This window comes from Pongo abelii, chromosome 6 (assembly GCF_028885655.2).
Source record: "Pongo abelii isolate AG06213 chromosome 6, NHGRI_mPonAbe1-v2.0_pri, whole genome shotgun sequence".
Lineage (NCBI taxonomy): Eukaryota > Metazoa > Chordata > Mammalia > Primates > Hominidae > Pongo > Pongo abelii.
This window is the reverse complement of record NC_071991.2, coordinates 37,556,104-37,581,120: the sequence shown is the minus strand read 5'-3', so window position 1 is coordinate 37,581,120 and position 25,017 is coordinate 37,556,104. Positions and strand designations below refer to the sequence as shown.

Genomic DNA, 25,017 nt, shown 5'->3' with positions numbered 1-25,017 from the left:
GATCCAGGTTTGGGAGAACCATTGGCATGGTAGTCACACACACACTATGCTTCTCACGCCCACTGCTGCAAACACCTTCGTGGGAAGAGGAAAATGAATGATCGTGTGTTCTGTTATCCTGTGAGAAGAGTGAGCCTTTAAAAAGTGAATGAACACCATTCCAGTTGTCGCATTATCTCTACTAATAACAAGCAAAATGCCTTAAAAGCACAGTATGCTCTCCATGACCTATGTTTTGGATTATTCCTATTTAATGGAGGTGGGGGTGGGGAGTTAAAGAGCAACACATGACCGGGCGCAGTGGCTCATGCCTATAATCCCAGCACTTTGGGAGGCCGAGGCAGGCAGATCGCCTGAGGTCAGGAGTTCGAGACTAGCCTGGTCCACATGGTGAAACACTGTCTCTACTAAAAATACAAAAATTAGCGGGGTGTGGTGGCACACGTCTGTAGTCCCAGCTATGGAGGCTGAGGCAGAACAATCATTTGAACCCGGGAGGGGGAGGTTGCAGTGAGCCGAGATCGTGCCACTGCACTCCAGCCTGGGTGACAGAACGAGACTCCGTCTCAAAAAAAAAAAAAGAGCAACACATAGCAGCTCTGTGTGCTGCGGGTTACCCATCTCACTCAAATTTTTCATCAGAATAATCTGGTTACACCTGAATCCTTGCCAGTGAAAAATAAGCAAGGCCTCACAGGGATATGTGGGGAGTTGCCACCAGGGCTACCCCAGAAATCAAGAGGCATGTGTGGCCCAGGCTTGGGAAAACATTTCTCAAACCGTGTGGTCCCAATGCAGGCTGGATCTCCAGAGGTGGGGCCCACCCACCAGTCCTTCCCTTGGAAAGAGACCACGGCCCCAAGGACTGGAGCCCAACCAAGTGACTTAACTATTCATTATGCTAATATGCCCTTTGTTGAGGGCCCAGGAGCCAACGCCCTGATACAAACCAGCAGGGCAATGCCTTCACCCACCTCACCAGCAAGCCTATTCTTCCCTTATGGGCTGTGCTCTTGGAAATTTCTGTGCAGACTGTCTCCACCTCCCACCCTGGGGACACCCTATCACCCTCCACGCTGCCTCCCACTAGCCCGCTAGGTCGGTGGGGCATTGGTCTCAAATCTACAAGCACCACGGAAAGTTGTCCAGGGCTTTGCCACAGTTCTCCTAAAGGGTGGAACACCCTACCTTGTGTCTTTGTATTCTTCTTTGCCTTCTGCAAATCCCCTTTGCTACTCCAGAACACAGCAGGTGGCCCTGCCCAGGGCCTCTGCCCACGCTGCCCCTCCATCGCGACGGGTCCTTCCTCAAAGTCGCCCAGGATTTAGTCCCTCACCTCCCCCAGCCCAGCATCCTCTTGGAAAGAAACACCAGTTGACCCCAGATAGAGCAACCCACCACCCCGTCTCTGGGCCTGCAGGCCTGCCCGGCCAGGGACCCCGAGTAATCCAGAGGAGAAACATTAGGATGAGTCGGCCTCCTCCTTCACCCCTCAAATCCCACCAATTCTGCAAATGCCCACGTTGGAAAAGATGCTAGTAATTCTGGTCCAATGTGTTCCAAGGAGGGGGAAACGACAGCCTGCTGTTGACATTCCTGACTTGGAATTGTGAACACATTCTTAGAGGGTAAAAATTAACCACCATCAGTTGGGGAAGGCATTATGGGGAGGGCATTATGGCTGCACTTCAAGGACTGATCACAAAAACCGCCTCACTCCAACTGCCCAGGGCCTGCATCAACGTTTAACAGAGCCAAACCAGAGCGAGCCCCGTTCTGGACTGTTCCCTCAGAAAAGCAGCCGAGGAAACCCTGAGTAATTGCACTCATAGATCATAGGCTCTGGCATGCGGTTCCCAGACTGAACCATTTATCCAAATTAAAACCATTCTCCAGAAACAAAATCAGACACTTTTAATTGAAAATAAAACCAAGCAACCCCGAAGGCTCTTTTTTTTTTTTTTAAATGAAAGACATTCTTCCTGCTTTCTCATCCCATTAATCACAGAGTTTACACAATCTGTCAAAATAGCTCGGTAAGAAGTCTCCCTCTTCCTTTTCCTGCAGGCCTGGTTTTTACCCTGGGGGTGATAACCTAGCCATGTTTAAGGACAGCGGGTGGACACCGTGAGAATCCAGCCAGCACCCTATGTCTCAACTGCAATTTGACCATATATACTAAGGAGCTCCAAAAAGCTTGTGTTCACCAAAAAAAATGGAAAGCAAGGACTTATACACCCATGTCCATAGCAGCATTACCCACGACAGCCGAAGGGTAGAAGTAACTGAAGTGTATCAACAGATGAATGGATAAACAAAATGTGCTATTCATACAGACACACACACACACACACACACACACACACATACACACACACGGTATTATTCAGCCTTAAAAAGAGAGAAATTGTGACACATGCTACAACATGGATGAAACCTTGAGGACAGTATGCTAAGTGAAATAAACAAATCACAAAAAATACAAATACTGTGTGATTCCACTTGTATGAGGCACCCAATGTAGTCCATTTCATAAGGACAGAAAGTAGAATGGTGGTTGCCAGGGACTGGGGGGAGGGAAACGCGGGGAGTTAGTGCTTAAGGGACACCGAGTTTCAGTTCTGCAAAATGGAAAGAGTTCTGGAGCTGGAGGGTGGTGATGGCTGCACAACAGTGTGAAGGTACTTAATGTCGCATAACTGCGCAGTTAAACATGATTAAAACGGCAAAGTTCATGTTATGCATGTTTTACCAAAGTTTAAAAAAAAAAGATGTTTGTATACTTTGACGCCAAAGAGTCTGCTAGAAATCCTTTCAAGAGCACGACTAGCTACGATCTGCCCAAAGACCTATGTGCAAGCATAACACAGGATGTAAATGATCAATGAACAAATAATGAAGTCCAAATATCATGGTACATCCACATACTGGAGTACTATACTGTCATCAGCAGTCATATTTATGCAGAGCTATTTCTGGATTGGGAAATGCTTATACTGCCACATTGATTTTAAAATGCAGGATACAAAATAATACATATGATATGATCTCAGCTTGGTAAATTAAAAAAGCACAGAAAACATATGGCACACAAGAAGGCTAAAATAGGAACCACTGTGGAGGTGATATTAGAAGGAATTTTTTCCTTTTTCCTTAGTATTTCCTCTATCTTTTCCAAGTCTATAATGAGCACATATTACAAGAAAACTATTTTGTAGAAAAATAGTCAAAAAACAAATTAAGAAGCAAAGATACAGCCGGGCGCAGTGGCTCACACCTGTAATCCCAACACTTTGGGAGGCCGAGGAGGGCGGATCACGAGGTCAGGAGATCGAGACCATTCTGGCTAACATGGTGAAACCCCGTCTCTACTAAAAATACAAAAAATTAGCCGGGCACCCAGGCATAGTGGCGGGCGCCTGTAGTCCCAGCTACTTGGGAGGCTGACGCAGGAGAATGGCGTGAACCCGGGAGGCGGATCTTGCAGTGAGCTGAGATTGTACCACTGCACTCCAGCCTGGTCGACAGAGTGAGACTCCGCCTCAAAAAAAAAAAAAAAGCAGCAAAAATATGCTCATTACTTGAGAGTCTTCTGCTACTCTCCGAGTAATACAGATAAAAAATGTGCCTCCCTCCTGCGTGCAGGACAAGAGAGAAATGCATTCTTCACCCACGTAGAGCCCTCCTGTCTCCCTTAGCACCTACCCAAGACATGGACACAGGCCCCCTTTCCTCCAGCCCTGTCCACCCGGCTCTGCAGGTCTTTCCAGAGGAGACAAACTGGAAACACCTGTCCTTGATCTTTGGAGAAAAACTCATCTCTATCACGCTGGCCTCCCCTGCGTCAACCACTTAGCACACAGCTCCCTCCCAGGTGATCAGATTAGCACCTCCAAGAATGAGGAAGTGGTTCTCCAGAAGGACTACAAGGTGCTTTTCAGGCCCCTGGGGCAATGGAAATTCGGCAGGACCAAAGTACACTGGGCCTGGAGCCCAAAAGGAGGAAACAAAACCCCACGTGGCTCCCACCCAAGCCACCCCTGAGCTCCGGAACCTGTGGAGGAGCGAACCTGTGGAGGAACGACAACCCCAGGCTGCAGGTGACAAATGACAAACACAGTCACAATAACCCCAGGACCTCCCAGGACAAAGGGCAGTTCTGCCCCAGGTTTGTGGGATGCCAGAGCCTGGCCTATGTCACTGCCTCCTGTGCGTACCTTTGATCTACCTCCCAAATGGCCAGTGATGAAAGGGGTAGGCGCCCAGGGGTAGGCGCTCTAAGAAAGGTGATGGATTACAAGGTGGAGAAGAATGCCAGGACCAGGCCCCTTTGTTTGCAGAGCCAGCCCGGTGCTCCAGGGAGGAATGTGCACGGGCCAGGACACAGATTCCCCTGCTAATGGCCCAGTGTGCCCCAGGGCCCACTCTCCTGCCCGCCTGCCCGCCTGCCCTGCACAGCCAGATGTGGGCCTGTGCCTTTTATTGTGTGGCTCCAAGTGAGTGAAATGCTACACACTGCAGCTGTGTTCCAGGGTGATGGGGAGAGCGCAGATTCCTGAATCCTCCAGCGAGAAATAATCCCAGGGCCTGGAGCAGAGCCCGGGCTCTCCTGTAAAAAGAAAAGCAACTGCAGACGGCACTGAACGGCCTTGGCCAGACACTTCCCGAGGACTTTCTTTCTTTCAGTATCGCCACGAGTGTATTCCAGTGTATTCAAAGCATCAACGAATTGGTCTCTACTTCTCAGGAGCAGTTTCATAAACTCTACACACAGGAGGTGCCACATCACACTGTGGCTGCCAAGACACAATGAAAGGAGGTGACACACTTTAGTCCACCTGGAGGTGTCCCCGGTGTCCCCAGGGGCATGGCCTGGCTAGGAGTGGCACTTGTAATCATTAGCAGGGCACCCGTGTTCATCCTTCCTGGGTGCCAACAGGTTGCCGCTCGCTTGGGCAGCTGGAAGACAGATTCCTAAAGATTCTTCTGATATCTTAGAAACAAAGCCAGGCCTGCAAAGGGCGTATTAAGTGCTATTATCTTTCCCCAAAAGAGAAGAGGAAGAGGAAGGGCAGACAATCTAACATGAACCATAATTAGAGCTGAGTGAGGAAGGAAGAGTAAAGAAAGGCCCAGCCTTGGGGTCCGAGGAAGCAGCTGGGGCTGGCGCACTGGCTGAGGTAGACGGCAGGCACACCGCAGCTCCTGAGCCTTGGCCTGGCCACTCCAGGGGCTGAGCTGTGGGTGGGAACTGCACAAACCCCTCATCTTGGCAAGAACTCCAAGCATTGCTGACCGACCGGGATTCGGATCCAAGGCTCAGTATCCTCACAACACACACAAGTTACTTGAGCTCGCTAAGTCTCAACGCTCTCTTCCAGAAAAGGGAGAACATCAGGATGGCATACGTGCACGGTTCAGCAACTATCAGACTAGGGACAGAAAGTGCCCAAGCCAGCTTGGGTACTTGAGTAGTAAAAGGAAGGGGGTCTTGTTAGCAGCATTATTAGGCTGAGAGCTGGCGGGCTGTTTGCAGAGGGCTCCCAGGGCTTCCTACCCAGCGCTGGGGTGGAGACAGGGACAGAGAGGTCTCTCCCCTGAGGGGTGGCTCTGAGGAGCACTTCCCTAGCTCTGGGAGCACCTCCCTCTGCCAGAGGGAATTTTCTAGATCACAGACATAGAATCCTTCAGCATAATCTTTCATTCGTTTTGCCCAGGAGACAAAAGAGTAGTAGATTACTGTCTTTCAAAAAAAAAAAAAAAAATCGGCCGGGCACAGTGGCTCACGCCTGTAATCTCACACTTTGGGAGGCCGAGGCAGTTGGATCACCTGAGGTCGGAAGTTGGAGACCAGCCTGACCAACAAGGCGAAACCCCGTCTCTACTAAAAATAGAAAAATTAGCTGGGCATGGTGGTATGCGCCTGTAATCTCAGCTACTTGAGAGGCTGAGGCAGAATTGCTTGAACCTAGGAGGTAGAGATTGCAGTGAGCTGAGATGGCCCGAATGGACTCCAGCCTGGACTCCAGCAAGACTCCATCTCAAAAAAAAAAAAAAAGAAAAAAAAGAAGCATGTAAGAATCCTCCCCTTCCCTGACACAGTGAGGCATTCTGAGGGACCCTAAATTGTGTGCAGTGCTTCATCCCCAAGTTGATGGCCCCCATCCTCAGTCTCCCTCATTTTCACTGGCCTCCTCCCTCCTGTTTGGCAGAGGCAATTCCCAGCGAGGGTAGGAGGCAACTGGTGAGGGATACCAGGTAGAGCTGCGCCAGGTGCGTGGGGCAGGGGGTTGGGGGGGCGGTGGTTAGAGGTGTATCTAGAGGGCCACGGTGCTTCTAGAGTACACTGAGCAGGACAGGAGATGCCGCCATGCAGACAATGGAGACACCCGAGGGACCCCGAGCTCAGCTCTACGTCCCACATTGCAGTGATGGATGTGCACCAAACACATTCCTGAGTCACAGAGTACAAACAAAAAGCTCACGAAACTTGGAGAGTCTAGTTTTCTGCTTTTACGAGAAACGGATAGACATCAAGGAAACCACTGTTCCTGCCCGAGCTGCACTCGAAAAGCCCCACAGCAGGACACGGGCCTGCATCAGGATTCAACACTCTAAGATTCAAAACGCCCTCCATCTAGGAGAATTTAGCCCTGCTCAGCAGCATTTTGGTGGCAGCGATTTTTCTTGTCTCAGCATTTTAGAAGCAGTGAGGCAGCGTGGAAACGACACAACTGTGAGCCACGATCCCTGTGAAGATGAAGCCACGCAACACGCCCTTCATTGTGGGGGCAGAAAGAAAGAACTGTGTTCCGCGTTGTGATGATTTTTAATACTCTTGCTGTGAGGAAGAGAGTAACTAAGTTAACCAACCACCTACTTAATTAACCAACTAACCAGCATCCCTTATTCTAGATCAACAAGGATAGCAGCAGAGGATTCCAAGTAGACAGGACTGGCTCTAGGTCATTCCAGGCACGGCTTGCAGGCGTTAGCTGATTCCCCAATGATTTCTGGGGTCCTACAGGAAGGATCCAGGGGTCCCAGGGTCAACTCATCTCCTGGAGAGCTTCAGACGCCCAGACCCACCCTTCCCATGATAGCTCCTGCTGCATGGAGCAAACCCACCAGACCCACCCGCAAGACAGGAGGCCCCTCCCTGGGAAATCTATGGGGGCCGCTGTGAGGAAGCCTCGAAGCCTCAATTCTAAGCATGCTGCTGAGGCACTCAGCAAATGTCTCTGGCTTCCTAGTAAGTGGCAGGGATCTAAACAATGCTTTCTGCCCTCAGGAAGGTGGAAAGTTCCTCCCCCTCTCAAGTTCATACACAGGGACACACGGAGGGAACAAGAGGCTTCCCCTGAACAGGGGTGGTTTACAACAGGCTGATCTTAGGAAAGGAATGGGGCACATAGAATCAGAGGACTGGGCTCATTCAGATCCCTAACTGTTCCCAGACTTCAGGAATTTACTTGGTATTTGACTCATCTGTAAAATGGGTCCTTGTGTAGAGTCCTAAGCAGATATAAGCTGTGACTGCCAAATGGTAGGTCAGCCCTTCCACTCACTGTTCTTGCCATACTGCCTCCTCCTCAGGTCTCTGCTATCCCCTTCAGCAACACCTCCTGCAGTGGAGGAACATACTTTGACACCCCCTCTCCTGCCCTTTATTTCCAGAGTCACATTTGCAAACAGCTCGCTTTCAAAACATTAGGTGCCAAAGAGATACTTTGTTAAAAAAAAAAAAAAAAAAAAAAACAATCAATTTGCATTCAGGAATAAGTAGTGCCCTGGGGTTACTAGTTTTTCTATCTTGGTAGTTTTTTAAAGAAATAATTCAGCTGAGCTGCTGATAGGTAGGGCAGCCTCAGCTGACGAATCGCTGTCTGGACACGCATTAGAATTCAGTCGACAGTCAGACGCGCAGCAGCAGCCAGGAGCAGGGCTCTGGGACCCCACAGTCCTGTCCCAGAATCCCAGGCTGCACTACCACCATGTTTCATTTCATCTCCGCCAAGTTACTTAGCCTTCTTTTGCCTCAGTTTGCTCGTCTGTAAAATGGGGTAATCATAATCCCAACTCCCTCCAAGGATTGTAATTTGGGTGAAATGAAATGAATGCATGCAAAGCATTTAGCACAGGCAAACACTCAATCGGCATGCCTGTTACTTTGTCTTCGGGGTCACCATTACTATTCCTAAGGTCAGGAGTCTGGCTTGCTGCCAGTTCCTCCTGTCAACTCCCTGTGTACACACCCCCACCCCCTGTGCTGCTACACCCCCACCAGGACCCAGTGCACCTCCATCTCTGGGTAATGGCCTTGCCCCTCCACCCTCCAGCTGAAGCGACTCCCCACCCCCTCCCTGGCCCTCAAGGCCTCAGCACAGAAAAGCCTTTCTTAATACTTGTTGATTGATTTGCAAATATAACCTCACAGGCCCCAAAGAGAGAAGAACCAGAATCACCAGAAGAAGTAAACCTCATTCAAAAGGGAAAGCATGAAAGCACTTTAAAAAATTAATATGCACAGACCAAAGCCTCAAGAAAATCTAAAATGTCAAAGGGTTGGTTAGTTCAGAAGGGATATGCAATATTAATACAATGAGTTCTGCATTCATACTTTTCAGTATATTTTCAGAGTCCTCCATGATCATGCATTCAAATAGTGAAAAAAATGGGGGGAAAGCCATCCCGGAAGATCAAAGTGTGTGAATGCGCCCCAAGGAAGCCTGGGGGCTTCCCAGGGGGTTGTGACCACCCTCAATAGTGCTCTCTGCTGGCCCCACACCCTGATGGCGCTTTGAGTTTTTCAACCACGCTGGAGTTCGGGTCACCTGCTGACACTGTCTGGAGAATGCCTGAGGAACGCCTGAGTCTCTTCCCGCCACAGACACTCAAATCACTCCATGCAAAGGACCCGGGACTCACATGTCAGGCCGCTGCACAGCACCGACACGGAGACCTCTGGGACGTCCGGGGACCCTCCCTCCTCCTGCTTGTCAGCGACAGCTCCCGCGTGCCAAGAGGCACATGCCACACAGCTGGCCCCCAGCCTGGGACAGCACCCCCCACCCCAGAATATCCCCCCACCCCGAGGTCCCGTCCTTCAGGGAAAAAAAGGAAGCGCGTAAAGACCTCCTGCCTCCCACCCACCAAAGGGAAAGGGAAAGAGACGCACTGGAGAGCTTGCCTAGAAAAAGTAGAAGGGTCTTGAGCCTGCCCATTGAAGCCCCTAGCTGCGCTCTCCACCTCGAGTCTCGAGACGGAGTCCTAGAGAGCAAAGTCCGCTCAGTCCCGACAGCGACTGCGACATAGCTGCTCCGGTCTCTGCCCGCAGTCCAGGGCGCCCGGGCGCCACGGGTCCCACTCGAGTGGTCCTGCGCCCCAGCCCTGTCCCCAAACCCAGCCAGTCAGCGCCCCCGTCCCCGGACTCCGGCGGAGCTGGCCCGCGCCCCAGCCCCTGTCCTGGGACTCCTGCCGAGCCCCGGCCCCCCACGCGCCCCAAACCCCGTACCCGCGCGCACCAAACCCCTTGCCCGTGCGCCCCCAACCGGGTCCCCGCGCTCCCTAACCTGGGTTCTCCCGTGACCCCATCCCCGCGCCCTGAGCTCCCGTACCCCGCGCTCCCCGAACTCTGTCCCCGCGCTCCCCGAACTCCGTCCCCGAGCTCCCCGAATTCCGTCCCCGCGCCCCAGGTCCAGATCTCTGTGCTCCCCAAGCCTCGTTCCTGCGCCCGGAGCGCGAAAGCCCGCTCCGGGCCCGAAACAAAGAGGACGGCGGCGCGTGGCCGCGTTTCCTCCTTCCCCGGCCCCAGTACCTGGGGTAGCCTGCGGCGCGGTCCGGCAGGGCGATGGCCGCAGCGAGGCTGGGCTCCGAGTAGCGCGCGGGCGGGCCCGTCCTCCTGGCTGGCGGCCGGCGCCCGCGGCAGGGCCCCCTCGAGGCGGCGCGGGCAATCGCCACGGCCGGCCCCCGCGCCCGCGCTCCGAGCCTGGCGGGTCACCTGGCCTCATCGCCCTAACAATGCAGCGCGCCTCCAGGCGCCCTTCACCCGGGCCCTCCGCCCTGCCGAGGTGCGCCCTGGGACCTCCCTTCGCTGGCCGCAGAGAGGACCTGGAATTATCAGACCCATTGAGCAGCCCAGGCTCCAAGTGGTCTGGAGGCTTGCAGGTTCCGCCGGGCCGGTGTTAGAGTACCTGGGGAGGCGGGTTCGGATCCCGGTTCCTGCACAACCAGTTCATTCTTTCATTCAGCGCCTGTAATTTAAGGTGCTCTCCGGGAGCAAGACCTACCCTCCCTCCTGTAGCTCACAGCCTAGTGGGGGTCGCGCATACATAAAGGAGCACAGCTGCTCCGGAAAGCCTAGGGTGCCGTAGAAGCCCCTGAAAGACCCAGCTAATGAAGGGAGGAGGTCAGGGAAGTCTTTAGAAGTCACATGACTTCTTAAAATGCGCCGGGACAAATGAGCAGAATTTAGGCAAGCCGGGGGAAACCAGAAAAACGATCCCGAGCAGAGAGATTCTCAGAGGAGGAAAGGCCTATAGGTTGTCCATTCTGACTGTCCATCCCTGAGATTCAGATGGCCCTGAACTCAGTCGCTTAGCCTCAGTTTCCCCATTTATGAGATCGGGGGAATGGAAAAATTTTGCAGAAATCAGAAGTGCTCTTCCTCCAGGGAGGTCACAAGAGGAGGAGGTCCTGTGGTCCTTTCCAGGAAAACATCCTCCCCGCCAGCCTCCCACAGAAGAGAGACTAGATTTAATCTGCCACGTGGAGCAAGGGTCTCAGAATCCCACCCGGAGCAGGGTCCAGGGCAAGTCTTGGAGGACAGTCACCAAGAACTGCTTTGGATTCAGGAACAGAGCTGCCTAACCCATCCGCAGCCCTGGGGTCCTGCCCTGTTCCTCTGGCCCCTTCAGGGCAGCGGGGGAAGCAGGGAAAACAGTGTATCAGAGATGGCAGAGAAACTGAGCAAGAATAATTATCCTGGAAAAGACTTTCAGAAGTAACCAACAGAAACTTCGAGTCTCCAGATCCAAAGAGCTGAGAATGTGGGGCCTGAGCCACGCTCTGACTCCACTCCCACCACACGAGGAGAAACAAGAGCTGCTTTTCTGGAAGACTTGAACAACCCCTGCTATGCTCTGGAAGGTAGTGTCATTTCTCATCCCCAGACTGGTCTGGGTATTTATTCCCAGGCAAAGGCTTCATGAGCACCAAGCCCCAGCCCTCAGAGATGAGGCAGGCATTTTTCCTGCCCTCTAGGAGACACTAGGCCAAGAGTCAATGAGATGAGTCAGGGGGTGCCAGGGAAGATGCCATAGGGGAAGGTGGGGAGGAGGTCACAGCCAGCTGAGTTAGGAATGGGGGTGAGGCTGGTACTGTTACGATCCCCTTTGTCCTGATAAGGAAACAGGATCTGACATTCTAGGCAACTTGTTCAAGGTCACCCACGTGGTCAGGCGAAGAAAGTGGGAGGGATCAGGACTATCTGGCCTTGAGGCTACACTTCTTTCCAGCTGCCTGCCCACACCATCCACTCTGTGCAACTGGACTAAATCATCACTTTGTTCAACCCTCTCTTCCGTTAGACTGTGGTGACCTTCACACCCGGAGCCAATTACATGCTATTCTGTGCATCACAGAAACCGTCAGAATGCCAAAAACCATGTTGGCTGAATGAGGACATGAATTTGAGCTTCTTGCGGTGTTAGGGCACCCATTTACAGGAGGTGACCCTGTTGTTTTCCTGAGAGCTCACAGTCAGGAAAACTCAGTGCAGTGCTGGGGTTCTCTGGCCCTTTTTCAGGCAGCCTCTCCTAAAATCTCTCCAAACTGCTACCTACACCGAAGCCAGATGGCCCCACCAGCCACACTGCCCTTGTTGGGGCAGCAGTGGAATGGGATGCCCCAACCACACCTTTGTTTCTAGAAAAACTGATTTGGGTGCTCATTCATGCAATGTCTGTGGTTATATTCCCTGGCAGTGTCCCAAGAAAGGAGAAGAAAAACCGGGCTCCAGTATCCCCATGCACTCTGCGTTGGCTGGGGCGGCTGCTCCCCGGGTTCCTCACACCTCGTCTAGAGGCACATGAAGGGAAGCCTCTCTGGATCCCCAGTCGGGACCTGGGCCCCTTCCAGAGCTTTGCTTCCCCAGCCCGGGGCCTCCCCACTTCCCAGGCTGCAACTTGGAGTTTCCAAGAAATTAAACAAAAACAGGGCATGAATGAGTATCTGAAAAAGGGAATGTGCATTTTTTCCATCCTTAGCCATCCAAAAAAAATCTCAACTTTGAAAACAAAAGTCTCCAACATTTAGCTGAAAAAAAAAAAAAGCAGCAATATGCCAAGAGTGGCCTCTCCCTCCTAGTATGCCAAGCAGAGGGCAGGGGAGTCTCGGCAAGAAACTCCCGCCAATCTCCTTCCTCCCTGAGCCCTTCTTTGCAGACTCATTCTTGCTCCTCCCCTGTAGGAGTTTTAGAAGATGTGTTGGAAGCTTGTCATTGCAATGAAGATTGTCTTTGCCACCGCAAAAATCTGATAATTTGTATCCCTAGATCAAGGGAGGTATATGAGCAAGGACTTGGATATTTTTCCTTATTTCTTACTTTCTGTCACTGAAAATATTTCCCAAAGACCAACTGAAAGAGACAGCAGGAAACATTACACAGGATGGAGTTACAAAGCTCTACAGTGCATTCAGGGAACTGCGGAGTTGGAACATGAACAAATGCCTGTGTTTTGCCTTAAGATACTGAGTCTCGGCAGGGCGCAGTGGCTCACACCTATAATCCCAGCACTTTGGGAGGACGAGGAGGGCAGATCACCAGGTCAAGAGATAGAGACCATCCTGGCCAATATGGTGAAACCCCGTCTCTACTAAAAATACAAAAATTAGCTGGGAGTGGTGGCACGCACCTGTAGTTCCAGCTACTCAGGAGGCTGAGACAGGAGAATCGCTTGAACCCAGGAGGCAGAGGTTGCAGTGAGCAGAGATCACACCACTGCACTCCAGTTTGGGTGACAGAGCAAGACTCTGTCTCAAAAAAAAAAAGATACTAAGTCTCTTGAGACTCTTACTAGAACACCTGGCCCTTTCCTTTCCTCTCTTACTTTTTCTCTTCCCAAACACACGAATCCTCACCTACAACTCAACAAAGTGGGCTTTACACTTGCCAGGCCTGGCTAGAGGCACCTGAGCTTTTCCGTGTCTCAGAACCTTTTCAGAATTTACATAACCTTGGTATTTGTGATGGTTCATGTCAGATGTCAACTTGACTGGGCTGAGGGTTGCCCAGATAGCTGGTAAAATGTGATTTCTGGGTGTGTGGGTGGCGTGTTTCTGGAAGAGCTTAGCGTTTGAATGGGTAGACTGAATAAAGCAAATCCATCCTCACCAGTGTGGGTGGGCACCATCCAGTCCTTCAAGGGCCCAAGTAGAACAAAAAGGCAGAAAAAGGGTAAATTCTTCATCTTCCTTCTTGAGCTGGAACATTCATTTTCCCTTGCCCTCAAATATCAGTGCTCCTGGTTTTCAGGCCTTTGGACTCAGACTGGCAATTACACCACCAACTTTCCTGGGTCTCCAGTTTGCAGACATAGTTGTGTGAGCCATAATTGTGTGAGTCAATTCTTATAATAAATTTTTTCTAGGCCAGGCACGGTGGCTCACGCCTATAATCCCAGCAATTTGGGAGGCCAAGGCGGGCAGATCATGAGGTCAGGAGATCGAGACCTTCCTGGCTAACACGGTAAAACACTGTTTCTACTAAAAAATACAAAAAAAAAAAAAAATTAACCAGGCATGGTGGCAGGTGCCTGTAGTCCCAGCTACTCGGGAGGCTGAGGCAAGAAAATGGCGTGAACCCGGGAGGTGGAGCTTGCAGTGAGCCGAGAATGTGCCACTGCACTCCAGCCTGGGCGACAGAGCGAGACTCTGTCTCAAAAATAAATTAATTAATTAATAAAATAAATTTTTTCCATAGATCTGCATATGCCCTATTGGTTCTGTTTCTCTGGAGAACCCTAATACAGCACCTTGTTTCCAAAAACTGCACCTGCACACCAACTTCTACAAACATGGGCCCTGGGAGCCCACTTCATGGATGCCCACTGCATGGATGCAGATTCAGTTTCTTTTTCTTCTTCTTCTTTTTTTTTTTTTTTTTTTGTAGACAGAGTTTTGCTCTTGTTGCGCAGGCTGGAGTGCAATGGAGCAATCTCGGCTCACCACAATCTCCGCCTCCCAGGTTCAAGCAATTCTCCTGCCTCAGCCTCCTGAGTAGCTAGGATTACAGGCATGCGCCACTATGCCAGGCTCATTTTTGTATTTTCAGTAGAGACGGTGTTTCTCCATGTTGGTCAGACTGGTCTTGAATTCCCAACCTCAGGTGATCTGCCCACCTCGGCCTCCCAAAGTGCTGGGATTACAGGCGTGAGCCACCGTGCCCAACCCAGGCTCTTCTTCTTAACATACCTATAGGGACTTCTTGCCCTGTGCCAGCTCCATGGCCCTCTGCTTCTAGGATCACTGCAGTAAAAAATCAGAGCCTGAATGAAGTAAACATTGGTTACTCTGGTTGGATCTGAGATTCCAGATTTTTCCGACTGCAAGAACCTTCAGTCAGTGGCCCCTTCACTACCCCTAACACCTGCTTGACTGACTCCAATGATGGAGATCACCCAGCTTGGTAGAAATCAGCCTATTCTTTGCCCAGTAGGAGGGCCCTTCTTGGAGAGCAGTGATACTCTGATGACATCATGACAGATATCTCCCAGTGTCTATAAGGGAACAGGAGAGGGATCCTGGGGAGGGCTCTCTGCAGGGGCTGCCTGAGAACCAGGAGTCTGCCAGGCAGACCTTCCTGGAGCTTTGTGGGTTGAGGAGAGGCAGGCTGCAGGTGCAAAGCGGGAAGCCCTGTAAGAGCTTGGTGTCGGTGCGAGGGGGCAGTGCTTGAGCCTGTGCCAGGCAATGCGAGGAGATGGCCAGAGGGGACAAAGACAGGCGGTGAGAAAGAGCCCACAGGAGGCTACCGAGAGCCTAGGCTGGAGAAACATGCAGGAGGGGGCCAGATGGTGGAATGGCTAAACTCAGATCCTTTAAATTTATGAGACTTTATGAGAACTGGGCGAGATTGCCCTCCTGAAGCTCTTAGCACAGTGCCTGAGGCACAAGGAGAACTTGGCAAACCACGGCTGTTTGGGAGGTGCCGTCGGCCTGGGCGGGCCTTGGAGATTGGCTGGAGAGGGGAATGAGTGCAACCAGCCTTGAAAAGCGCCCTAGCCTGAGAGTGACTGCTGGCTCCACAGGGTCCGGTGCCTTAGGGGTACTCACAGAAATATAGACCAAAGCAGCTAGATCATTGGCTTGGGGCCCCGTGGTTTTGCTTTGTGGGCCGGGCGTGGTGCCTCATGCCTGTAGTCCCAGCACTTTGGGAGGCTGAGGCAGGAGGATCACTTGAGGTCAGGAGTTCGAGACCAGTCTGGCCAACATGGTGAAACCCTGTCTCTACTAAAAACACAAAAATTAACTGGGCATGGTGGTGAACGCCTGTAATCCCAGCTACTCAGGAGGCTGAGGCATGAGAATTGCTTGAACCCAGGGGGCAGAAGTTGTATTGAGCTGAAATCTCACCACGGCACTCCAGCCTGGGCAAACAGAGTGAGATTCCACCTCAAATAAAATAATAATAATAAATAAATAAAAACAATTATGAATTAGAGAAGGGAATGTCTATTCAAATGTTTTATGTCCACTTGGCAGTGGTCCACTGGAAACCCTAAAGCCCTTTGCAGCTACCTGACTGACAGCTAGGAGCCCCACATAAGGGAAAAGCCGGTTCTGCTGGCTCCCTCTGTTGCGTTGCCTGGAAGGGCCTCTTTCCACTTATTCTAGAAAATTTCCAACTTGGCCAGGCATGGTGGCTTATGACTGTAATCCCAGCACTTTGGGAGGCCAAGGCAGGTGGATCACCTGAGGTCAGGAATTCAAGATCAGCCTGGCCTACATGGTGAGACCCCATCTCTACTAAAAATACAAAAAATTATCTGGGCATGGTGGCAGGCGCCTGTAATCCCAGCTACTCGGGAGGCTGAGACAGGAAAATCGCTTAAACCCAGGAGGCGGAGGTTGCAGTGAGCCGAGATCGTGCCATTGCACTCCAGCCTGGGCAACATGAGTGAAACTCCATCCAAAAAAGAAAAGAAAACCTCCAGCTCATCCACCAGGTTTCTGCTAGGAGCCTGCCTGGCTGCCCCCCATCACCTCAATGGAGTGTAATCTTCTGGTCTAGACTGGCTCTGACTCAGAGCCGCACAAATTTTGGGAATGGTTTTCATCTCCACAACACCCCTTCCTACCTTTCATGCTGTATGTCCTTTGCACAACATAGCAGTTTCTAAAAATTAGACTACAGTTGTCTAGTTTTCTGAAAAACAGTATCATTTTCTACAAGGAAATGAACCCTAGGAGGGGAAAGTCCAGCGACTGCCCACTCGCCCCCGTGCATAAGTCTCCACAGTGCCTGGCCCCATATGTTCAGGTCCTCTTCTGATACCACTGCAGGTACCACAGTCATTAACTAAACTTCCCTCAGTGCTACCGTTGTGTCAGTTTTCCTCATACGCACCAGGAACTAAAAAACACTCCTTGAATCAAACATTATCACTTAGATACACCCAGATTTTATTCCCAAAGTGCCATCAAAAGAAACTAGCGGCTGGGTGTGGTGGCTCACTCCTGTAATCCCAGCACTTTGGGAGGCTGAAGCAGGTGGGTCTCCTGAGGTCAGGAGTTCGAGACCAGCCTGGCCAATATGGTGAAACCCTGTCTGTACTAAAAATACACAAATTAGCTGGGAGTGGTGGCACGCACCTGTAGTTCCAGCTACTCAGGAGACAGGAGAATTGCTTGAACCTGGGAGGCGGAGGTTGCAGTGAGCCAAGATTGTGCCACTGCACTCCAGCCGAGGCGACAGAGTGAGACTCTGTCTCAAAAAAAAAAAAAAAAAAAAAAGGAAAAAAAAGAAACTACCAAGACCCAGGCCGGGCACAGTGGCTCACACCTGTAATCCCAGCACTTTGGGAGGCCGAGGCAGGTGGATCATCTGAGGTCAGGTGTTTGAGACCAGCCTGACCAATATGGTGAAGCCCTGTCTCTACTAAAAATACAAAAATTAGCTAGACATGGTGGCTCATGCCTGTAATCCCAGCTACTTGGGAGGCTGAGGGAGAAGAATTGCTTCAACCTGGAAGGCGGAGGTTGCAGTGACCAGAGATCGGGACACTGCACTCCAGCCTGGGTGACAGAGTGAGACTCCATCTCAAAAAAAAAAAAAATAGCGAGAGTCTGCTTCTGGTTTCCTGGGTAGGATTCCAGGACGTTCTCTGCTGTGTCTAGACTTGGAGAAGAAAGCTCTGTGGCGATGTTCTTAGGTCAGCATCCTGCTCACTCCCATACTTGGGCCTGGGACGTTGCTGGCGCAGCCTGTGGGGGAGCAATGAGCAGCTAAGAACCTGACAGTAGGAAGACAGCCAGAGTGGAAGTGGCATGAGACACCTGTGTGAGCAGGCACTCCCTCTCCCTCCCTCCCTCCTTCCTCCCCTCTCTCTCTCCTCTTCTCTACCCTTCTTTCTCTCCCCCACCTTGCCTTTTCTTCCTCTCTCCCTCTCCTTCTCTTTTTCTCCTTTTCTTTCCTCTTCTCTCTCTCTCATAGTCTCTCTCTCTTCTTTCTTTCCTCCATCTTCCCTTCTTCTCCCCCCTTCCCTCTCTCATCTCTCTCTCTTCCTCTCTCTTCAGATTACAGTGGCATAATTTTCTCTCTCCCCTTTCTCTTTCTTCCTGTCTCTCCTTTCTCCCTCTCTCCCCCTGCCCCTCACTGTCTCTTCCCCTTTCTCAATCCCTCTCTCCCTATCCCTTTCCCGCCTTCCCTCTTCTTCTTTCTCTTAGGACACATATCCAAAGAACAACAGGACTCAGATGAAAACTGGATGACAATTAGAAGAACTATTTCTCAGGGCTGGGCACAGTGGCTCACACCTGTAATCCTAGCACTTTGGGAGGCCGAAGCAGGTGGATCATGAGGTCAGGAGATCAAGACCAGCCTGACCAACATGGTGAAACCCTGTCTCTACTAAAAACACAAAAATTAGCCGGGCATGGTGGCGCATGCCTGTAACCCCAGCTACTCAGGAGGCTGAGGCAGGAGAATCACTTGAACCTGGGAGGCAGAGGTTGCATTGAGCGGAGATCACGCCACTGCACTCCAGCCTGGGCAACAGAGCGAGATTCCATCTAAAAAAAAACAGAATTATTTCTCGGGGCCTGGTGTAGTGGCTCACACCTGTAATCCTAGCACTTTGGGAGGCCTAGGCGGGCGGATCACCTGAGGTCAGGAATTTGAGATCAGCCTGGCCAACATGGCGAAACCCGTCTCTATTAAAAATACAAAAAAATTAGCCGGGCATGGTGGTGTGCACCTGTTGTCCCAGCTACTTAGGAGGCTGAGGCAGGAGAATCGCTTGAACCCGGGAGGCAGAGGTTGCAGTGAGCCAAGGTCACGCCACTGCACTCCAGCATGTGGGATGAAGTAAGACTCTGTCTCAAAAAAAAAAAAAAAAAGAATTACTTCTCAGAGGACACAGTAAGCCATCATGTTTGAGGTCTTAAAGGATGTCACCCTTGCCTGGTCTCTCTCACCACCTAGCCCTTGGTGGAGAGATTCACATTTGAGCCCCAGCTTGTCACTGGCAGTTAGATGGAGACCCCCTTCCCCTCTGAGCCAATGGCCTCAATCACAATATTAAGAAAATAATCCCAGCCGGTCACGGTGGCTCACACCTGTAATCCCAGCACTTTGGGAGGCGGAGCCAGGTAGATCACCTGAGGTCGGAAGTTCGAGACCGGCCTGATCAACATGGAGAAACCCTGTCTCTACTAAAAATTCAAAATTAGCAGGGCGTGGTGGCACATGCCTGTAATCCCAGCTACTCGAGCGTCTGAGGCTGGAGAATCACTTGAACCTGAGAGGCAGAGGTTGCAGTGAGCTGAAATCACTCCATTTCACTGCAGCCTGGGCAACAAGAGCAAAACTCTGTCTCAAAAAACAAAAAAGAAAAAGAGAAAAGAAAATAATGCTGGCCAGAGGTAGTGGCTCACGCCTGTAATCCCAGCACTTTGGGAGGCCGAGCCAGGCGGATCACCTGAGGTCAGGAGTTTGAGACCAGCCTGACCAACATGGAGAAAGCTCGTCTCTACTAAAAATACAAAATTAGCCTGGTGTGGTGACGCATGCCTGTAATCCCAGCTACTCGGAAGCCAGAGGCAGGAGAATCGCTTGAACCCGGGAGGCGGAGGTTGTGGTGAGCTGAAATTGCCCCATTGCAATCCAGCCTGGGCAACAAGAGCAAAACTCCGTCTCAAAACAAAACAAAACAAAACAAAAAACAAGAAAATAATCCCCATCTCCCTCACTGTAAAGGGTTGCAATGAACAAGAAGATAATTTGGACAAAGCAATCTATGAAACAAAGAGAAACAAGTTATGATGACATTGATATTTGACTTGGGTATTGCACATGAACAATAATTAGTATGTGAGTAGGCAAAATAGCTAGGCATGGTGGTGCTCACCTGTGGTCCCAGCTACTCAGGAGGCTGAGGCGGGAGGACAGCTTCAGACCAGGCGTTCGAGCCTGCAGCAAGCCATGACCACGCCATTACTCTCCAGCCTGGGCAGCACAGTGAAACCCTATCTCTAAAGTAAATAAATAAAAATAACATAAAATGCCAGAGCGCGTGTTTACTGTGTGGCTTTGGCAAGTTCATTAATTTCTCTGTGCCTGTTTCTTCTTCTGTGAAAAATGGAGATGATACCAGAACCAATCCTAGCAGGCTGCTGTGAACACTAAGTACATGTTCTATGATCCATTTAGAACTGTGTCCAGCACTTCGTGCAAATGTAGCCACTATGACTATCTCACCATCGGTGCTACCCCAGGGGCAGCTTATCCCCTAAACATAATGACCACTGAATTAGGGGCTGTCAAGAGAAGACAGCAGCAAAACAAGCTACCGAAGTTGGCTTCATCTCCTCCCTAGCTCCTCCCGAAGCCAAAAAATCTGCCCGAGGTGTTTATTCCAAACCTGGCTGATCATGAAAATCACATTGGAGGAGGGGGTGGTTAAACATTCAGATTCCTGAGCCCAGATCCTCTAAATTCCAGGGCTGGGTCCAGGAATGTGCTTAAAAAAAAAAAAAAAAAGCCTCCACGTTTTGTAGTTACTGCATGAGAAAGGAAAATGTACATATTTAAGAGGAGTGCCTTGCTATCTTGGAGCATTATTAACCTGAGCCTCTTTTGTAGTTAAAGACTGTCTTTCATTGGGAAACAAAAATCTGCGGATTTTTAAACTAGTTCAAGAATTTAGCTGGGCATATTCCCAAGGGTTTGAAGGAAAGCGTTCTGATCTGCGGAATTCCTCAGCTGCACTGCGTGCTCTGAGATCACAGCTCTGGCTGCCCTAACCAGCATGACTCACCCACATGGACCTCAGGAGGGGTTTGGGAGCAAACCTGTGGCAATCAAATAGATTCTTACAATTGGAGAGGCGACCAGAAGCATTGAACTCAAGACAATATGGTTTTCAGAGAAGGTATTTTGAAGTATCTCCACTGAAAATCCACTTTCCATGCAAAGGGCAGAAGACTTTCTCCAACGGGTGGCGCAGATTATAAAGCCGCAAGGAAGGAGCGCTGCCCTTGCCGGACCACACTCACAAGTGTGTTATCCACATTACTCCCTCGTACCTGCCTCAGTAGCTCTCAGGGCCTGCTGGCCAGAATGACCAAAGTCATCTTGCTCAGAGGCTGCCAAATAGCACCGGGAGAAAACCCAGGCTCCCCCCAGGGCTGACTCAGATTATTTGGTGAATTTACATATTTTTTTTTTTTTTTTTTGAGACAGAGTCTCACTCTCTGACCCAGGCTGGAGTGCAGTGGAGTGATCTCGGCTCACTGCAACCTCTGCTTCCCGGGTTCAAGCAGTTCTCCTGTCTCGGCTTCCTGAATAGCTGAGACTAAGGCACGCACCACCATGCCTGGCTAATTTTTGTATTTTTAATAGAGACAGGGTTTCGCCATGTTGGACAGGCTGGTCTCAAACTCCTGACCTCTGGTGATCCACCCACCTCAGCCTCCCAAAGTGCTGGGATTACAGGCATGAGCCACCGCACCCGGCCGTGAATTTACATCTTTACATGATAATAAAACAGAGCATCATACCACACTCCAACGTGGCTACTGCCAACTTTTACACTCTGCAGATCCCAAATGAAAGTCCTGGCCAGGCGTAGTGGCTCACGCCTGTAATCCCAGAACTTTGGGAGGCTGAGGGCGGTGGATCACAAGGTCGGTCAGGAGATCGAGACCATCCTGGCTAACACAATGAAACCCCGTCTCTATTAAAAATACAAAAAATTAGCCAGGCGTGGTGGTGGGCGCCTGTAGTCCCAGCTACTTGGGAGGCTGAGGCAGGAGAATGGCATGAACCCAGGAGGCAGAGCTTGCAGTGAGCCGAGATCGCACCACTGCACTCCAGCCTGGGCAACAGAGTGAGACTCCGTCACAAAAACAAACAAAAAACAAAAGTCAAATTTTTTGATAAGAGATCAAACCACTTGGGGATGCTGAGACAGGAGGATTGCTTGAGGCCGGGAGTTCAAGACCAGCCTGGGCAACATAGTGAAACCTCATCTTTACAAAAATGAATAGATAAATAACTAGCAGCATGGTGACACACACCTGTGGTCCTAGCTACTTGGGAGGCTGAGGCAGGAGGATGGCTTGAGCTCAGGAGTTCAAGGCTGCAGTGAGCCATGATTGCACCACTGCACTCCTGTGTGACAGAGCAAAACCCTGTGGCTACAAAATAATGAAATGAAATGAAATTCAAGCCATTAGATAGTCCCAGCAATTACTATAAAACCTTCTTCCTAGCCTTGCAGGCTTCAGGATTCGTTTTAGGCAGAGAATCCTCATTCTGCAAAGGAAAGCCACAGAAAGAGATAATAATGAATCACAAACTTACAGGTTGCCTGAGTCAAGGCTTTCTTCATTTTATCTACCAGGAACAAAACGAGGGGTACATTAGCCACAGCAGCTGCCTGCAGCTCTTTGCCTCCCCAGGCCACCAGAGTGTCTGTCTGACCCAGCACCCTCACCCTTCTTCATGGGCTTGGTGTAAGAAGAAACGCTTTGAATTGAACATACAAGTTTATATACAGGAAGGAGATTTGTCTTTCTAATATTGGGGTTCCTATATGTTTTAGTTTTGTTAATTTTTTTTTTTTTTTTTTTTTGAGACACAGTTTGACTCTCAGTTGCCCAGGCTGGAGTGCAGGGGCATGATCTCGGCTTACTGCAAATTCCACCTCCTGGGATCAAGCGATTCTCCTGCCTCAGCCTCCCAAGTAGCTGGGATTACAGGCATCCACCACCTTGCCGGGCTAATTTTTTTATTTTTAGTAGAGACAAGGTTTCACCATGTTGGCCAGGCTGGTCTCAAACTCCTTACCTCAGGTGATCCACCCACCTCGGCCTCCCAAAGTGCTGGGATTACAGGTGTGAGCCACCGTGCCTGGCCAGTTTGGTTGATTAAAAGGTTCTTTTTTTTTATTTTGAGACAGACTCTTGCTCTGTCACCCAGGCTAGAGTGCAGTGGCGCAATCTTGGCTCACTGCAATCTCAGCTCACTGCAATCTCCACCTCCAAGTTCAAGTGATTCTCCTGCCTTAGCCTCCTGAGTAGGCTGGACTACAGGTGCCCGCTGCCATGCCCAGCTAATTTTTTGTGTTTTTAGGAGGGATGAAGTTTTGCCATTTTTGCCCAGGCTGGTCTTGAACCCCAGGGCTCAAGCGATCCACCTGTCTTGGCCTCCCAAAGTGCTGGAATTATAGACATGAGCCACTGCATATGGCCTAAAAGTTTCTACTTATTTAAAAGCCTCATCCAGGTGCAGTGGCTCATGCCTGTGATCTTAAGGTGGGAGGAATTGATTGAGGCTAGGAGTTTGAGAATAGCCCTGGCAACATAGCAAGACCCTGTCTCTACAAAAAAATTTAAAAAAAAAAAAAATGAGTTTGGCGTGATGGCACACACCTATAGTCCTGGCTACTGGGGTGGCTGAGGCAGGAGGATCATTTGAGCTCAGGAGTTTGAGGTTGCAGTGAGCCTTGATTGTGTCACTGTGATACAGGAGTGCTGGGAAGGGAAGAGTGTGGTCCCTTTAAATGATATGGAAGCGGGGAAGAGAAGTGCTGGGAAGAATCTGAACACAGCAGGTCATGGCCTCTGCTAAGCCTCAGCTTTCTGTGGACCATTTGGCTACTGCTATGGGACTCTTAAAAGTCAACTTTTTTTTTTAATAAGAGATCCAGCCACTTGAGGATGCTGAGGCTGAAGGGTTGCTTGAGGCCAAGAGTTCAAGACCAGCCTGGGCAACATAGTAAGACCTCATCTTTACAAAAAATAAAATTAATTAATTAATTAAAAACTATCAGAGCATGGTGGCAAGCATCTGTGGTATTAGCTGCTTGAGAGGGCATGGTCCCTGGCTAGGGCTCCACCCCCACAGACCTAGGTGAAGACAGGCACTTCTGCCTTCATGCCCAAATGTTGCATTTTCCAAGACCACCGTGGCCCACTATGCTCCCATCTTGAGTCTATAAAAACCCAAGACTGGCCGGGCACGGTGGCTCATGCCTGTAATCCCAGCACTTTGGGAAGCCGAGGCGGGCAGCTCACGAGGTTAGGAGATCGAGACCATCTTGGCTAACATGGTAAAACCCCGTCTCTACTAAAAATACAAAAATTAGCCTGGCGTGGTGGCAAGCACCTGTAGTCCCAGCTACTTGGGAGGCTGAGGCAGGAGAATGGCATGAACCTGGGAGGCAGAGCTTGCAGTGAGCCAAGATCACGCCACTGCACTCCAGCCTGGGTGACAGGGCAAGACTCCGTCTCAAAAAACAAAACAAAATAAAAATAAAACCCAAGACCCTAGCAAGCCAGAGACACACAAGCAGCTGGGCATTGTGAGGAATACATTGGTGGAAGAAGACATAAGTGGCAGGTTGTCAAGAGCACGTCGAAGGAAGAGCACACTGACAGGCACCAGCAGGCCAGCACACCAGTAGGCCAACAACTGGCAGAACAACATGGAGTTTGGCTGAGGCAGCTGGAAGAGAGCCTGGGCTGCTGAGCGGCCCGACTCCAGGGGAAAACAATCTCCCCCTGGCTGCCTCGTCTGCTGAGAGCTACTTGCAGTCAATAAAACCTTGCACCCATTCTCCAAGCCCACATGTGATCTGATTATCCCAGTACACCAAGGCAAGAAACCTTGGGGTACAGAAAGCCCTCTGCCCTTGTGACAAGGTAGAGGGTCTAATTGAGCTGACTAACACAAGCCACCTATAGATGGCAGACTAAAAGAGCACCCTGTAACACACGCCCACTGGGGCTTCAGGGGCCATAAACATTCATCCCTAGACATTGGCATGGGGTCAGAGCCCCACAGCCTGCCCATCTGTATGCTCCCCTAGAGGTTTGAGCAGCTGGGCACTGAAGAAGTGAGTCACACCCCCATCACACTCCCTGCAAGGGGAGCAAGGGAACCTTTTCCATTTCAACTGGGGGCTCGCCCAGGATCCTGGAAAGTGAGTGTAAACAAATGTGAAACTGTCTGGTCTGCCTCTCTTCCAAAAGCTTGCCATCTTTCTCTTTCCTGCAAGTAAGAGGTTGATTCCCTTCAGAAACTCTGCCCTAACTGGCCAGTCAAAACCCCCAGACTTTGTATTTTTTTTTTCTCTCATGCAGCTCAAAATAGCTCTTATCTCTTCCTTTATAATGTTAAGAGTTTTGCTACATGCTGCAGCAATGTTACTAAGTAAAATGACCATTAGGCTCAGACGCCAAAGGTGAAAATCAGACCAATTGTTTCTGGAGGTGCCATGTATACCTCCACCTCGA

The 25,017-nt window shown here is 50.5% G+C and overlaps 1 protein-coding gene across 7 annotated transcripts in view; it reads right to left on the bottom strand.

Annotated features, from left to right (window-relative positions):
* The window catches only part of TNS3 (tensin 3), a 308,545-nt gene extending 298,190 nt beyond the window's left edge, over positions 1-10,355 (bottom strand). Inside the window, exon 1 of one of the 7 annotated variants that reach the window (XM_054559218.2) lies at positions 10,194-10,355. In XM_054559218.2, coding sequence (XP_054415193.1) covers positions 10,194-10,238 — 45 coding nt within the window. In that variant the 5' untranslated portion in view covers positions 10,239-10,355. Of the gene's footprint in view, positions 1-9,817; positions 9,966-10,193 lie in introns of those variants that run through there. The other 6 variants (XM_054559216.2, XM_054559228.2, XM_063725992.1 and 3 more) reach the window with 6 other exon arrangements.
* Between the last annotated feature and the right edge of the window lie 14,662 nt (positions 10,356-25,017).